At 41.2% G+C, this 14,136-nt stretch overlaps 1 protein-coding gene across 1 annotated transcript in view; it reads right to left on the bottom strand.

Annotated features, from left to right (window-relative positions):
• Positions 1-13,877, bottom strand: part of LOC124167657 — a 62,338-nt gene extending 48,461 nt beyond the window's left edge. Inside the window, exons 1-4 of the mRNA XM_046545640.1 lie at positions 13,623-13,877; positions 8,288-8,528; positions 5,458-5,689; positions 4,414-4,524 (exon numbers count right to left, since the gene is read on the bottom strand). Coding sequence (XP_046401596.1) covers positions 4,414-4,524; positions 5,458-5,689; positions 8,288-8,528; positions 13,623-13,877 — 839 coding nt within the window. The remainder of the gene's footprint in view (positions 1-4,413; positions 4,525-5,457; positions 5,690-8,287; positions 8,529-13,622) is intronic.
• Between the last annotated feature and the right edge of the window lie 259 nt (positions 13,878-14,136).

Here is a 14,136-nt window from a genome sequence, read left to right as displayed (position 1 = left end):
CAGCACCCGCGATCAAAGCACATGCGAACTCCCCACCCCCATCTCGCACCCTTCCTTCCCGTCGAGGGGCGTCGAAGAGGTAAACAACCTCTGCCGGCCCTGATTGATGACGGGATAGGGCGAAGAGGAGACGCAACAATAAAGACGCGCAAGAGTTGAAAGACGAAGACTGGGGAGCGGCTAAAAGGATGGGGAAGTCTGGAAATGCATGACGGGGGAAGTGATTTGTGTTGGGGGAAAGTCTTAATTTTGTGAGTGGATAGCGTTTGGGGGGGTGTATCACGTAAGAGTTCCTGAGGAGGGAATATACGGGGTACGCCAGTGAACGGGATGATTGTCGGTGGTTGGTCTTGAGACGGATTTGGGAAGTAGAAGGAGGGATGGCTACTAATGCGTTGCCAATAGCACAGTCTGCCATTCCAGCTGTCATGGATCGTTGAACTGGAGAGCATCGCGGCTTTGCATGCAAAGCGCTTAATCAAAATGTTCGAAGCTTACATAAATGGTGAAACGCAGGTTTTTCAAAACCGATTCACCGAGAACCATCCAAGCTCTCAAACAAACACTAGCAGACGAGATAGCGGCCATACCTGTCAACAGTGGCGGATCCAGGGTAGCGACAACGGGAGTGGGGGGTAAGTGGAGGGCTACCTTCCAGCAGTAGTGGGGGTCCGAACAAAATATTACCGTCCTATCCAGTGTAAATTGGATAACCAAGGAAGGGGGGCCTTAGTTCTTCTCTGGATCTGCCAATGCATTGTAACACACCAAAGGCGTGTAAATAGCCCCTGTGTTTAGAGCTAATTTGTATTTCAATTCGTCAAAGTAGGTAAACATATCGGAAAATATAATTAAATAGGTACCTTTGTACAAAGTGGCAACTTCCAAAAATTTCGACTTTATCTATTGTGTTTAGACCCAATGGAGGGAGGGGGAGCTATAGCCCCCTTTGTTCCCTATAGATCAGCCACTGTCTGTTAAAATGATACGAGAGGTTATGCAAAATTTCCAGGCCAGGCTGCAAGAATGCCTTAACAGCGATAGTGGACATAGTATTCTGTAAATAATTTTCTCGGTGGTATTCAAAATGCTGTTTTTGTACATTCAGTTAATTAGTAAGAAAATATTTTTTTTATTTTTTAACAACCACCTGTTTTAATCATTCTGATTCATTGGGGGACCATAAATTTCAAAGAGGTGAACCCACTGAGGAAACAAAAACAGAGCGCAGTGACCAACGACTATAGCCTGTATCACACTATCATTTTTTCCATTCCTTTCGAGGGACAGCTCCAGCGATCGCTCCAATGATGGCTGAAAAATGATCGTTTCACGCGATCATGTTTCCTCGATGGCTTCAGGGATGGAAATCCCACCCCTTTTTCCATCACCTTGTGATTTAAGCGACGTATTATACGATCGTTTTTTCCATCCCTGAGAATGAAGGCTCAAGCGATAGGTTTTCAGTCATCAAAATATCGATCGTTCGACCCATCATCTTCTGATTCTTCACGGTCATTTCTACCGTCCCTTTTTCCGTCGCTTATTCCGTTTCTTTCATTAGCACACCAAAAAAACTGACATTCAATTAAAAGCCGTGGCGTTACGATCGATTTTGGTTGGCCGTGCGTTCTGATTGGCTGAAGGACGGTGCCAGCGATGGTTTCAACGACGGAAAAAGGGACGTGCGGAAATACATTTTTAAACAAATTACTTGGCCTCAAAGTTGAACAAATTTCGCAAAAAATTACCCGCATGGAATTTTTTTCAAAATTGAGCATGTTAAAAGTAATGCCACAATTTCTGTAGTCATTCAAAAGCAACCAAAATTTACAATATTCTTAAGCGGTTTATTATTGTTAATTTTTGTTAACTTCCACGACTCAGTTGCAGTATTTGTGGCCGGTACGATACAAAGTGGCGGACCCTGTTTTTCGTCCAAATTTTGTGTTCATGTAGGATTTCAAAAAAAGAATCACCGAGTTACCACGAGCTATTTACACCACATGTACAACAAAGCCCTGTGGTGTGATACTAAAAGGAAAAGAGAATTGTGACCGCCTGCGTCGCCGAAATCAAGATCTATTTTCCGAACGTGCGGCACTGTTCGGAGCTCGCTGCTGGCCACGAGGAATACCGTTATCGAAGGATTTTTGTTGCTATTGAATAACTGCAGAAATTGTGGCATTATTTTTAACATGCTGAATTTCGAAAAAACTTCAATGCGGATAATTTTTGCGAAATTTGTTCAACTTTGAGGCTAAGTAATTTGTTTAAAAATGTAACCTATGAAAAACGGTTTGCGTCAAGAAATGCAACAATGTATTGATCACAACTGCGCAAAGTTTCGAATTCCATACTTAAAAAAAAAACATTTTTGGGGTTTTGTTCAGATTTTTTCGATTTTAGCCCACACTGCACGGCCGCGATAGGAGTCCGACGACGCCTCCAAGGAGTGGATAGGAGTGGAAGGGAAGGGATGCGGAATCCCGCACCGTCACAGAGGCGAGGTGGCCCTACTACTAGCGAAACCATTACTTACTGTTTCTGCAGAACAGAAAAAATTCACAATGAGGAAGGAAATTTCTACGATTTTCGGTTGATAAGAGATGGGGACAATGATCGTGTGATTCAGGCTTGAGAGCTGTTGAGGAGCGTATTTATTTCGAAGAGGAATACTCAGAGGAAGCATAAACAGTGCGCAGAGGCCAAAGACTAATAATAATAATAATAATAAAAGGCTCTTTGTTATTTCCACACTGATTTTATACTCGGCAACCGGTTTCGACGTATCTCAGATTAAGTGAGTTTTAGCAGAGACAAACAAAAAACACCAATTTTCAAATGGCGCAGTAGCTAGAAGGATTCGTCAGAGACAAAAGCAGAGGGAAGGAAATATTTGTGCTTTATTATTAAATTGAGAGATAAACGTGCGATCACTTCCATGTTATAAGCAAAGTGGCAATTAGTCAAAAGGTAATACCAGAATGAAAATTTTTCCAGGGTTACCATACCAAATGATAGCAAACCTTAGACTCATCACCCCAACATATATATAGGTAGGAAGAATAGGGTAGTTTCCTTCATCAAAGAAAACGAAATGCATTGATTGCGATTCCTTATCCACCATTACCACCAGTTTTGAATAGGGTGGTTTCCTTTTATTTTTTTAATGCCTAAATCGAAAGATTATTACTCCTGGAGTACGTATTTCACGCTTTTAGATTTTCGAATGACGATATCTATTTTTTGCGATTAAATGAAAAGTGAACATTTTCAATCGCGCGAAAACGCGACGGCTAATTATAAATGCTGGGAAAACCCCGTGTGACGTCATTCTGGTTCCTGCTGTCGCCGTGTGAGGTGACCGTGGGGCGAGGATTTGAGCGCTGATACGATGCAGGCTGCTAGCAGGTAGCGCTTGGCTTAAATAAGGATTATTAATGCCCTATAAAACGAAGGAAACATTTCGACCTTAGGCAATTTTAATAGGTGATTATTAAGAGGTATTTCCCTGAGCTCTGTGCCTCATGCATGCATTGGTAATCTCATACGATGTAAAACTCCTATCTACTCGTATAGAAACTAGGTCACTGTGACGTCACGTGGAGTGGCATCGCATGGGCGCCAATCTGGCCTTTTTCAAATGCGGTTACAATTGGCCATTAACATTCGTCTGAACTGGGATTTCTAACACCAAATAATTTGTATATTATGAATACACTAATGGTGGGTAACGAATCGCAATCAATGCCTTTCGTTATCTTTGATTTCGTTATCTTTGAAACTATCCCATTGAGTCGTGTCGTGCATATATATAAATATCAATTAATAAATAGAATACTGTAACCATCTGAAGAAAAATCCCTACACCACGGAATAATGCATAACATTACAAGTTCACTTCACACACACGAGTCACAAATCTAAATGTAACTGAAAGGCTCCTCCGATGACCTTCTGTGGCAAATGCGGCTGCCGTCATCAATAAGTAGCCAACTACATAGATGATTATCAATTGAATCAGTTCTATAGTCTGTCCAAACTCGGAACGCGGGTAAGAGATTAATTAAGACACCGCTCGAGTGTACAACAATATCCGGGCACCCTTCGTCCGCCATTAAATAGTCCGGGTCTGGTCGACCGCGTGCGCTGAAATTAGTCACGAATCGCACTCCACTCCGAAATATTTTCACTTAAAGGTAATCGTAATTTGTAATTTTTCATTACAGTTGTGATTTCATGCAAAATGAGTCTAAACACGACGGTGCCATGCCAATTAGCTATGTAACACTTGGTGGTTACAAAAAAATTGTATTTTACTTTTTTCAATGTGTCACACGAGTGTTGGGCTCTCGAGCGGTGCATTACCCGCCTTCCGAGTTCGGAGAGACTATAAAAACTCTTACTCACCGGCATTTTCCTCCATTGTAGCACCGTGTGACGTTCTTCATTGGGTTGCATTCCCGACTGTACTGGCAGCGACGTCCAAAGTGGCCCTCGAAGCACGAGCAATGGTAACGGCTTAAGAAGGAAAAAAAAGAATGGAAAATACAACTTTAACAGAGGTGTACGAAATTCTAATCGGAAAACGGAAAAAATACATGTGCCTACGTGAATAATCATCCGAAATATTTATTAAACATTATCTATAATTATAATCCTTATTGCCGCAGGTACTAACGCGACGCAGCACAGTGGGCTGAAATCGAAAAATGACAAAAAAACAAAACCTAAAAAAATATTGTTTTTTGGAGCATGGAATTCGAAACTTTGCACTTTTATTGTCAATACATTAGCACATGATTTACGGAAATCGTTTTTCATAGGCTACTTTTTTAAACGAGTTATATGGCCTCAAATTTGAACAAATTTCGCAAAAAATGCCTGCCTTGAATTTTTTTCGAAATTCAGCATGTTAAAACTAATACTACACCTTTTGTAGTAATTAAATAGCTAAAAATATTTTCAGTTTTATTACAGATTTGTTATTTTAAACTCTTATCGACATTCACGACTTAGTCGTAGTATTTGTGGCCGATACGGTACAAAATGGCGGACCCTGCTTTTCGTCGAATTTTTGTGTTTATGTAGGATTATAATAAAAGGATCAACGAAGTTAACTCAAGATAATTGCATAAAAAATTTCGCACTGTTTATACACCAAACTTTTTAAAGTGTCCATCCAAAGAAATTATCTGCGACCGTTCGCAACAGGCAAGATAAAATCGAAGATCTTACTGTGTGGCGCAGTCCGCGGCTGCTCCCTCGGCTTGCATTGACTTATGAATTTACTATAACTGAACAAAATTTCGAATTTCATCCTCAAAAAGAATTTTAGGTTTTTTTCCTAGCTTTTTTCTCGATTTCAACCCACTGTGCGCGCTCGAAATAATCCGAGCTTGCACGACTGGGCCAGTCGCAAAGAGAAAAGGATTATTGCCCGATTATACTCACGAGAGGTCGTGGTTAGCCAGGCAGTGTCCAGCGACGGAGCAGCCGAGCAAGGAGCATCCACCGTCAAGGTCCTCATCCTTGCCACCTCTCCGTTTCCCGCCTTGGCGCCGGCGCCCACCCAACGCCCCCAAGTCCATCGGATTGCCTTTCGCCGAGGGCGGTGGCAACACCTCGAACGTCATGTTGAGGCCGTAGACGTCCAGAAGCACACCCAGGTCACGAATGTGACTGCCTGATGAAAAGAAGGGCGGTAAGAAACGCAAGGATTACTATAATTATCATATACAGTGTGTCCCATTTATCTTGACCAACCGAAGTAACTTTATGTCCAGATGAAAATTCAAAAATATAGGTCAAGCAAATGTTCATTAGCCGTCAGGGGGACATTAATCAGCATGACTGCCTTTCTTGCTGCTATTTACAAAGATATGAACAGCGGTATGTCTTTTTTAAATGGAGGAAATGAATTGCCGAATAAAAAATATAGGGTGCCATTTAAAAAAGAAATACCGCTGTTCATATCTTTGTAAATAACAAAGCTACAAGGAAGGCAATCATGCTAATTAATGTCCCACTGACGGCTAATGGACATTTGCTTGACACCTGGACAAAAAGTTATTTCGGGTGGTCAAGATAAATGGGACACCCTGTATATTATTATAGAAAGGAATTCCTCATGATAACAGAAAGGAATTCCTCATGATGTGATCGTCTGCTGTTGATTGTTTAAAAACTCCCGATTTAAAGGCCTCATTGTGCTGTTTTCGGGGGTAATTAGTATAAATAAAAATACATAAAATAACCTTAACGAGAAGACGTAACCACCTCAGAGGCCATATCTTGAGACATGATGGCCTGATGAAGACAATGCCGAGGGTCAAGTAGATAGTAAGTATGGAAAAGGAAAACCTCGAATAAAATATATGGAACAGTTAAATACGGATGTGAAACAGAAGAAATACATTGGCGTGAAAAGATTAGCAGTTAGGAAAATAGGGTAGTTTCCTTCATCAAAGAAAACGAAATGCATTGTTTGCGATTCCTTACCCACCATTAGTGCATTCATGATATACAGATTATTTGGTTTTAGAAATCCCAGTTTAGACGAATGGTAATGGTCAATTTTAACCGCATTTGAAAAAGGCCTGATTGGCGCCCATGCGATGCCACTCCACGTGACGTCACAGGGACCTAGATGCTATACGAGTAGTCAGGAATTTTACATCGTCTAAGATTACCAATGCATGCATGTGGCACAGAGCTCAGGGAAACAGTGAAACTGTGAACTTGTAACTTCTTTACTTAACCTTTAACATACAAATTATATTAAATTCTCCTATTTTGGTTTCAAAATTCATAAAATTTTTTGAGTCATGGTATCGTTGTTTTTTGTTTTGTTTATGAAGTTGAAACTTGAAATGTAATATAAATGTTATACTTTCAATGTGCTACTATGTAGGATAAATGGAACCTTCTGACAAGCCTTATGTCTCAGGAGGACCAAGTTGTATATGCATATAAAGACCATTATTATTAATCTAAAAAATCTTTCATTCATAAAAAAATGAAATTTTTTGAGCCGATGCGATGTGAGGTCCTCAGCCCGGGACACCGGATTTCAGGACGTGTTGAATCACCGCCAAGCCGGATAACAGAGATAGGCTTTTCGCATAATTTGTGCATTGCGGGTGACTCCGTAAAGTTATCACCGTGGCTAGTCCTGGTAAGCTTAAATAAGTCAAGAGCGAACACCTGTTTGAGTTCAAAGTTCGGGGTTTGCTCTCCGGCTGTAGACCGTGCGCACGACTACTAGTCGCATAATATGCTCAGCAGTCCATACCACCTTGTCCGGTATAGTCCTTAAATTTCAGCAGTGAAGAATGACACCTCCGTAGCTTAACTGGCTATAGCAATCGACCGGAAACCGGGAGATACGCTTTCGAATCCTGGCCCAGGCGAATGATTATTTTCTCTGCGGATTTTTCGCACAATTTGTGCAATGCGGATGACTCCGTAAAGTTATCACCGTGTCTACTGTCGGCGTCAAAATGATGTGCCGCTGTACTTTGTAAATTTATATCTGACCTTCAGCGTATGCCACAATAATGAATTAAACATCATTTTAAAGGAAATTTTATTCCTAATTCTGATTTATTTTTTGTTTTATGAAAAATTCAAAAATGTAGACACGCGAGTGGAATAAATGACTCCGCGCACCATAAAATTAGCCGTTTTGTCAACTTCATGAACTCAACCTAGGGAAAACTACTTCGTCTACAACATTCACCTTTCACAATAAGTTGCAAACATTAATTCAGATTGATAAAATGTCCTTTGCGTATTTTAGAACGCATATTTTTTTTGCAAAATAACGAAAATATTTAAACACAAATATTTAAAATTTTTAATAGTTTCGGTTAGGTTAACGCCTAAAAATGTTATCCCGAGAGACAACGTAGTAGCTCATCTAATCCGTTACGCATCAACCCTCATGCTAATCGAAAATGGGAAAATACAACCATTCACAAAATCAAAGGGAAGATTGGTGGCCAAGAGAATGAAGCGTTGGACTTCAGATCGAATGGTATAGGGTTCGATCCTACATGAAGCCTTTGGACACACCAAAGAAAAACACTCAATTTGAGGTAGCTCAGGTAAAGGACTTGGCGATGAGACTGGAACCCCTACCCTGAATGTATGACATTACAGGCCCTTAGCTTAACCAAGAGTTACTGTACTCTTACCAGACCAACCCGACTCTCGAGTTGAATCACTGTGTAAGTGACATAATTATAGGGATACAAATGTACGTTCAACACAAAAAGTTTACCTTCTAGCGTGTCGATAGCCAGGGTAGCGACGAGGTAAGGCGACGCGGAGCGGATCCACGCGACCTCCTCAAGGGGCGGCGAAGAGCCGAAGTCCGAGTCGAAAATTAGCTGCCGGCCATCGGAAGGGAGTCTGCCATGAGTCCCGTGACCACCAGAGAACCGCCAAGGGCGTCCATCGAAGACAGGAGACACGTCCAGCCGGGCGAAAGACTCAAACCGAAGGCCTCCAGTCACGAAAACCTGCGGAACAATGCCATTGGCGTTGACCACGCCAAAGGATATGATCCTTATCAAATATCTTTGCGAATGGCCCCGTTGTGCAAGCTCGGTATGTTTCGCTCGCTCGACACTAGGGATGTGGGATGGGGAGAAAAAAAAGGCGGGCGATCACATATTTTCTCGAAGGATTTTGTCAGTGAATGGAAACGAAAGACTATCAAAAACTCTCATCCCATTTTAAAGAAAAATTAATTCCCCAAGGCCGTACTCTTTGATGGGCAGATTGCTAAGGGAGGTAATTGCGAACGGGAGGTAATGGCAAGATAAGACACTAACTGAAAATACAAACGTGAAACTCACCCACGCACCTCGCGGATTTGCTCAAGGGAACAAATGACCGCGTGGGACACACGCACTCAGGTTTGTGGAGCCCTCGCTCACGACAGTGACCGTCACACACACAAAAGAAAAAGACAAAATAAAAACACGCTCTCAGTCACGCACCTCGCGGATTTGCTCAAGGGAACAAATGACCGCGTGGGACACACGCACTCACGCACTCAGGTTTGTGGAGCCCTCGCTCACGACAGTGACCGTCACACACACAAAGGGAAAAGACAAAATAAAAACACGCTCTCAGTCACGCACCTCGCGGATTTGCTCAAGGGAACAAATGACTGAGAGCGTGTTTTTTATTTGGTTTTTTTCTTTTGTGTGAGTGGGTCACTGTCGTGAGCGAGGGCTCCACAAACCTGAGTGCGTGTGTCCCACGCGGTCATTTGTTCCCTTGAGCAAATCCGCGAGGTGCGTGGGTGAGTTTCACGTTTGTATTTTCAGTTAGTGTCTTATCTTGCCATTACCTCCCGTTCGCAATTACCTCTCTTAGCAATCTGCCCATCAAAGAGTACGGCCTTGGGGAATTAATTTTTCTTTAAACTGTTTAACGGCCGTAGTTCGTTCAATCCCTTATACTCTCATCCCACTTGGCAACACAACTAACTTACTAACGAAGCGTGCATCACGGAGGTCTGAAAGGGTTTGAATTTCCCGGAGGCTAGGCTCGCCTGCCGCATTTTTATTGGTTTCCAGAAAGTCACGTGCGCTCCGACCACACCCTCCGAAAAACTTCGCTATGCCTCTCAGTCCCAAAGATATTTGAAATGAACTTGTTGGTATTTTATTGGAAAGCACTGGTAGTTGTAAATGAATTAAATGCAATAACTCTTCATATTTTAAAAGTTTTAGTAGTACCGTATTTTAACTTCACACACATAAGGATTGTTAACAAATACAGATCAATAAACAATCTTGGTAACCAACCAACAGAGACAAAACACAACTGAAAATTACAAATGTCAACACCCCCCCGTAATTGAAGATGTGCTGAAACAGCTCTTTAGCATTTCCATCAAATGAATTACAAATTTTTTAAAATTATTTTTAAACCATGCCTAAACCTCTCATACATTTTTCATGTTTTATACGATTTAAGCCCTTGGTAAGTATGTCAGCTGTCATTTCCTCAGTGGAGAGAAAATCTACGTTTATATTACCGTTTTCTACTTGTTCTCTAACAAAATGGTATTTCACATCTACATGCTTCATTCTATCATAAAAAAATTTAGCACCTTCTTTCGTAAATACTACAACAAAACCTTTTGAAACACATTTTGACACAGATATAAGATTTGTAGCAAGATTAGGCACATGAACAACTTCAGAAATACTACTAATACTGTTGTTGTTATTACTTTTGTGAATCATGACATCACCTATACTGTCACTCTGCAACTTACGTTTATCAGCACACACAATCTCCAAACCAGAGTTACTTTTAACATTGAACAGAATATCTTTATGAGGAGTCATATGGGCAGTTGCCCCGGAATCCACAAACCAATCATTTTTATTGCTTTGAGCACAACCACCAACACCTAAATCCGAGAATAAAGTGTATTGTTTCTTGTGTAGCTGCTTGTGGGTTGAACTCGATGTCTGTGCCGTTTTCTTGGTCTTGTTTGGACAGTCTGGTTTTTTATGGCCGGGTTGGTTGCATCCATAGCAGACGATACCATCTTGAGAGTTGTCGCGTTTCGGGAACTTCTTTTTCTTCGGAATAGTTCGAGACGCATTGGATGCAAATGCAGTCTCAGTTGCACCATCATTTTTGGACATTTCATTTAAGAGTTTAGTTTTCACCATGTTCACCGTTACTTCAACTCCTGAATTCTCGAGTGCCATTACTAGGGGGTCGTAATGTGAAGGAAGACCTCCAAGCAAAATAGCAACTAAATCCTCATCAGGAATCTCCTTCCCAATATCAGCAAGCTTCTGAGCGGTATCCATTACGGCAGTTAGGTACTCTTCAATGGACGTATAATCTCCGAGGGATAACCGGTACAAAGTCTTTTGAAGGTTAAGTCTCCGGGCAAAACCCTTATCTTCATATGCATCGGCAAGAACTTTCCATGCTTCAGCAGCTGTTTTGCATCTTCTTACATGTATGATAGCGGAATCGTCCACGCACAAACAAATCTTAGCTAGGGCACGCTCATCCTTCCTGGACTTTGAAGCAGCATCAGTATGATCATCATTTGGGTATCCATCAACAGCATGCCACAAGTTTTGATCTATTAAATACGCCTTCAGCTTAAATTTCCAAGTTGGATATCCTTCACGCCCACACAACGGCTTAATGTGAGACGATATACCGGATGCGTCAGACGACATTATGAAGACTTCACTTACTTCTTATAATTTACCAGTGCTGGGCCCATAACCTATGTTGGTATTTTATTGGAAAGCACTGGTAGTTGTAAATGAATTAAATGCAATAACTCTTCATATTTTAAAAGTTTTAGTAGTACCGTATTTTAACTTCACACACATAAGGATTGTTAACAAATACAGATCAATAAACAATCTTGGTAACCAACCAACAGAGACAAAACACAACTGAAAATTACAAATGTCAACAGAACTCTAGTCAGCATAACGGAGCCAGGAGGAGAAAAAATACATCGATAGCAACTTCAGATAAAGAAAGTTCGAGCGAGAAAAGAAATTAATGTTACGAAATGTCCCATATTCACGAAAATTTCAAAATACACTCATCTCATCGAATGAGGGCTACACATTCCCCATGCTGTTCTCTCAAACTGCGACTGCCAAGAAAAAATCAGTCACATACCGGCCATGCCCTATTGGTAGATTCACAAAAGAAGAAGAGGAGGCAAATGTAGAAACCTGTGAAGAAGGACAGTTAGAATTTAAGGCGCCAATACCCTACAATTACAAGGCACTAAAAATATCATTAAAATATTTTTTAAGGTGTTCATCGCATCCTTTAAGTTAGTTTTTAATCTTGATGACAGAGCTGACAGGTTGTATTTCTAAAGGAAGGTAGCTCGTAGAAGCTGATCATATCACTCCACATCTGAGCCAAAAATGACTAAGTTGCTAAGCCCATAAATTTACTGAAGTTGCAAAGCAGCAACTCCAGGATGTCAGTATTCTATCTTGTGTTAGTAATACGATAGAAATAAGAGCCATTCAAAAAGATAATCATAAAATAACTGCAACCAAGAAACCAAGTCCCGGCGGTGGATGCTGAAGATCAAATGGACGGATATGATTAGAACAGCTAAAAAACGAGGAAGTACTTGGAAGAATAGGAGAAAAAAGGAAACAGTGGAGTACCATATGCGAAAGAAGCCCCAATGTATAGGAAATGTCATAATGCACAGCAATAACGTGAGGATTACAATGGAGGGAAAAATCGAAAGAAAAGCTACCCGAGAAAGATCAAAACATAAATTTTACAAAATTTGCCAAGCGGAAACTCCGGAATGTCGGTATTCTATCTTAGTAATACGATAGAAACCAGGGGCGTACCCAGGATCAAAAATGGAGGAGAGGGGGCAGGCCATGGTTGTTCAAGTTGAAACATAGTGTGGAAAAGGAGAATGAAACCAACATTTTAAGGGAACTATAACAGCGCTTTATTAGTTTTAATATTATTTCCTTGGAAAAAGTATTTTAGTTACATGTCTAACACTAATATATTTTTCGTAAGTTTAAACAAAATTTGTTGAAAACTTTCGTTTCAATCCAGTCCTGATTTTCTTAAAGACTTTTACGATTTTTGCTGCTGCCTCCTGCCCCTCGCTGGTTACGCCCATGATAGAAACAAGAGTCATAAAAAAATAATCATAAAATAACTGCAATCATGAAACCTAGTCCAGGCGGCACTTCCTTATGACACATAAAGAAGGGCACAAGAAAGAAGAACACCAGGGAAAAGAAGGAATTAGCTCAAGAGAGGGAGAAATGAAGGGCTGCGACATACCAATCTTAGGACTAAAACACTGTGAATTAATTAAATACGTCAATTTTTCAACAGTGTATACGTTAATATTTTTCTACAGCGCACTCCGCTATCGTGGTCTACACCGGGCAAAATTCAAGCATGATTGGAGGCTCACCCGCTGATCTTCGAGTTCATTTCAAATATCTTTGCGACTGAGAGGCGGGCCCAAAGAATAAAAAAAAAACAAACAAAGTTTTTTTGAATAGTTGAGGGCGAAGAGCACGTGACTTCTTGAAGACTAACCAAAATGCAATAGGCGTAGCCTTTCCTTGGATAAATTTGGTCGCTTTTAGACCTCCGTGGCGTTCGAAGTTACCTGTGCTGCCAAACTTTCGTTGCCTTTGTTTGTTTGTTGTGCCGATTGTGATTGCGCTTCAACGGCCCTCGAAAATGATAAAAATAGGTATCCCAGCAGGAAGTGAAATGGATGGTAACTGGTTAATCCCTCCGACCGAGGGGCTAGCCGAAATCCCCACCACTCCTAATTAGCCACTTGGTGGCTGGTAGATAGAGGGTTTTTTTTAAGAGTCTTTCGTTTTCATTCACAAAATCTTATGAGAAAACAAGGCAACGCCCGCCTCTTTCTCTCGCCATACCACACTCCTATTGTGTACGTCCCACCTCCTTCCACGACGGCACTCGAAGCGTTCCGAACTTGCACGACTGGGACAGTCGTAAAGGTATTTGAAAAATATCACAATTTATCAGCAATCCCCTGTCAACATTCGCAGACTACCTTTTCTTACCTGAGTTAGTCGCACCAGAATAGATGACCCAGGGGCGTGACCAGCGGAGTCATCGATGACCCACGTGCACTTCAAAGGTACCGGGAAAGCTTTGGGGAATCCAGGCGTCTGCAGAACACCCTTTGGTGCTGTGGTGACCGTTCCGCATGACGATACCACTAGACCAACACCATCATTTGCTGAAGCAGCCTCGGCAGCTGGGAGTCCAGGTCCAGGAAGAGCCCACGCTGCGACGAAAAGGAAATAGACCTTCATAGATTAAAATAGCTTTATAGACTATGGAACGGCAAGATTTAGAATGTCGATTCTTCCGCGATCGATTATAAAATATAACGGTGGTAACGTATAATATAAATTTTTTCCGTTCCCTACATTTCCCACTTCACCCTGAATCAGGATGAAAATACACTTTTAATTTATTAATAAAGCAAAAGCAAATGGACGGTTATAATTTCCAAAATTATTTACCAAACATAAATACACTAGTCACATGGGCGTACCCAGAATCAAAACT

The sequence above is a fragment of the Ischnura elegans genome, chromosome 11 (assembly GCF_921293095.1).
Source record: "Ischnura elegans chromosome 11, ioIscEleg1.1, whole genome shotgun sequence".
NCBI lineage: Eukaryota > Metazoa > Arthropoda > Insecta > Odonata > Coenagrionidae > Ischnura > Ischnura elegans.
Note: the sequence above shows the minus strand (reverse complement) of the source record. Positions and strands in the feature narration are given on the sequence as shown.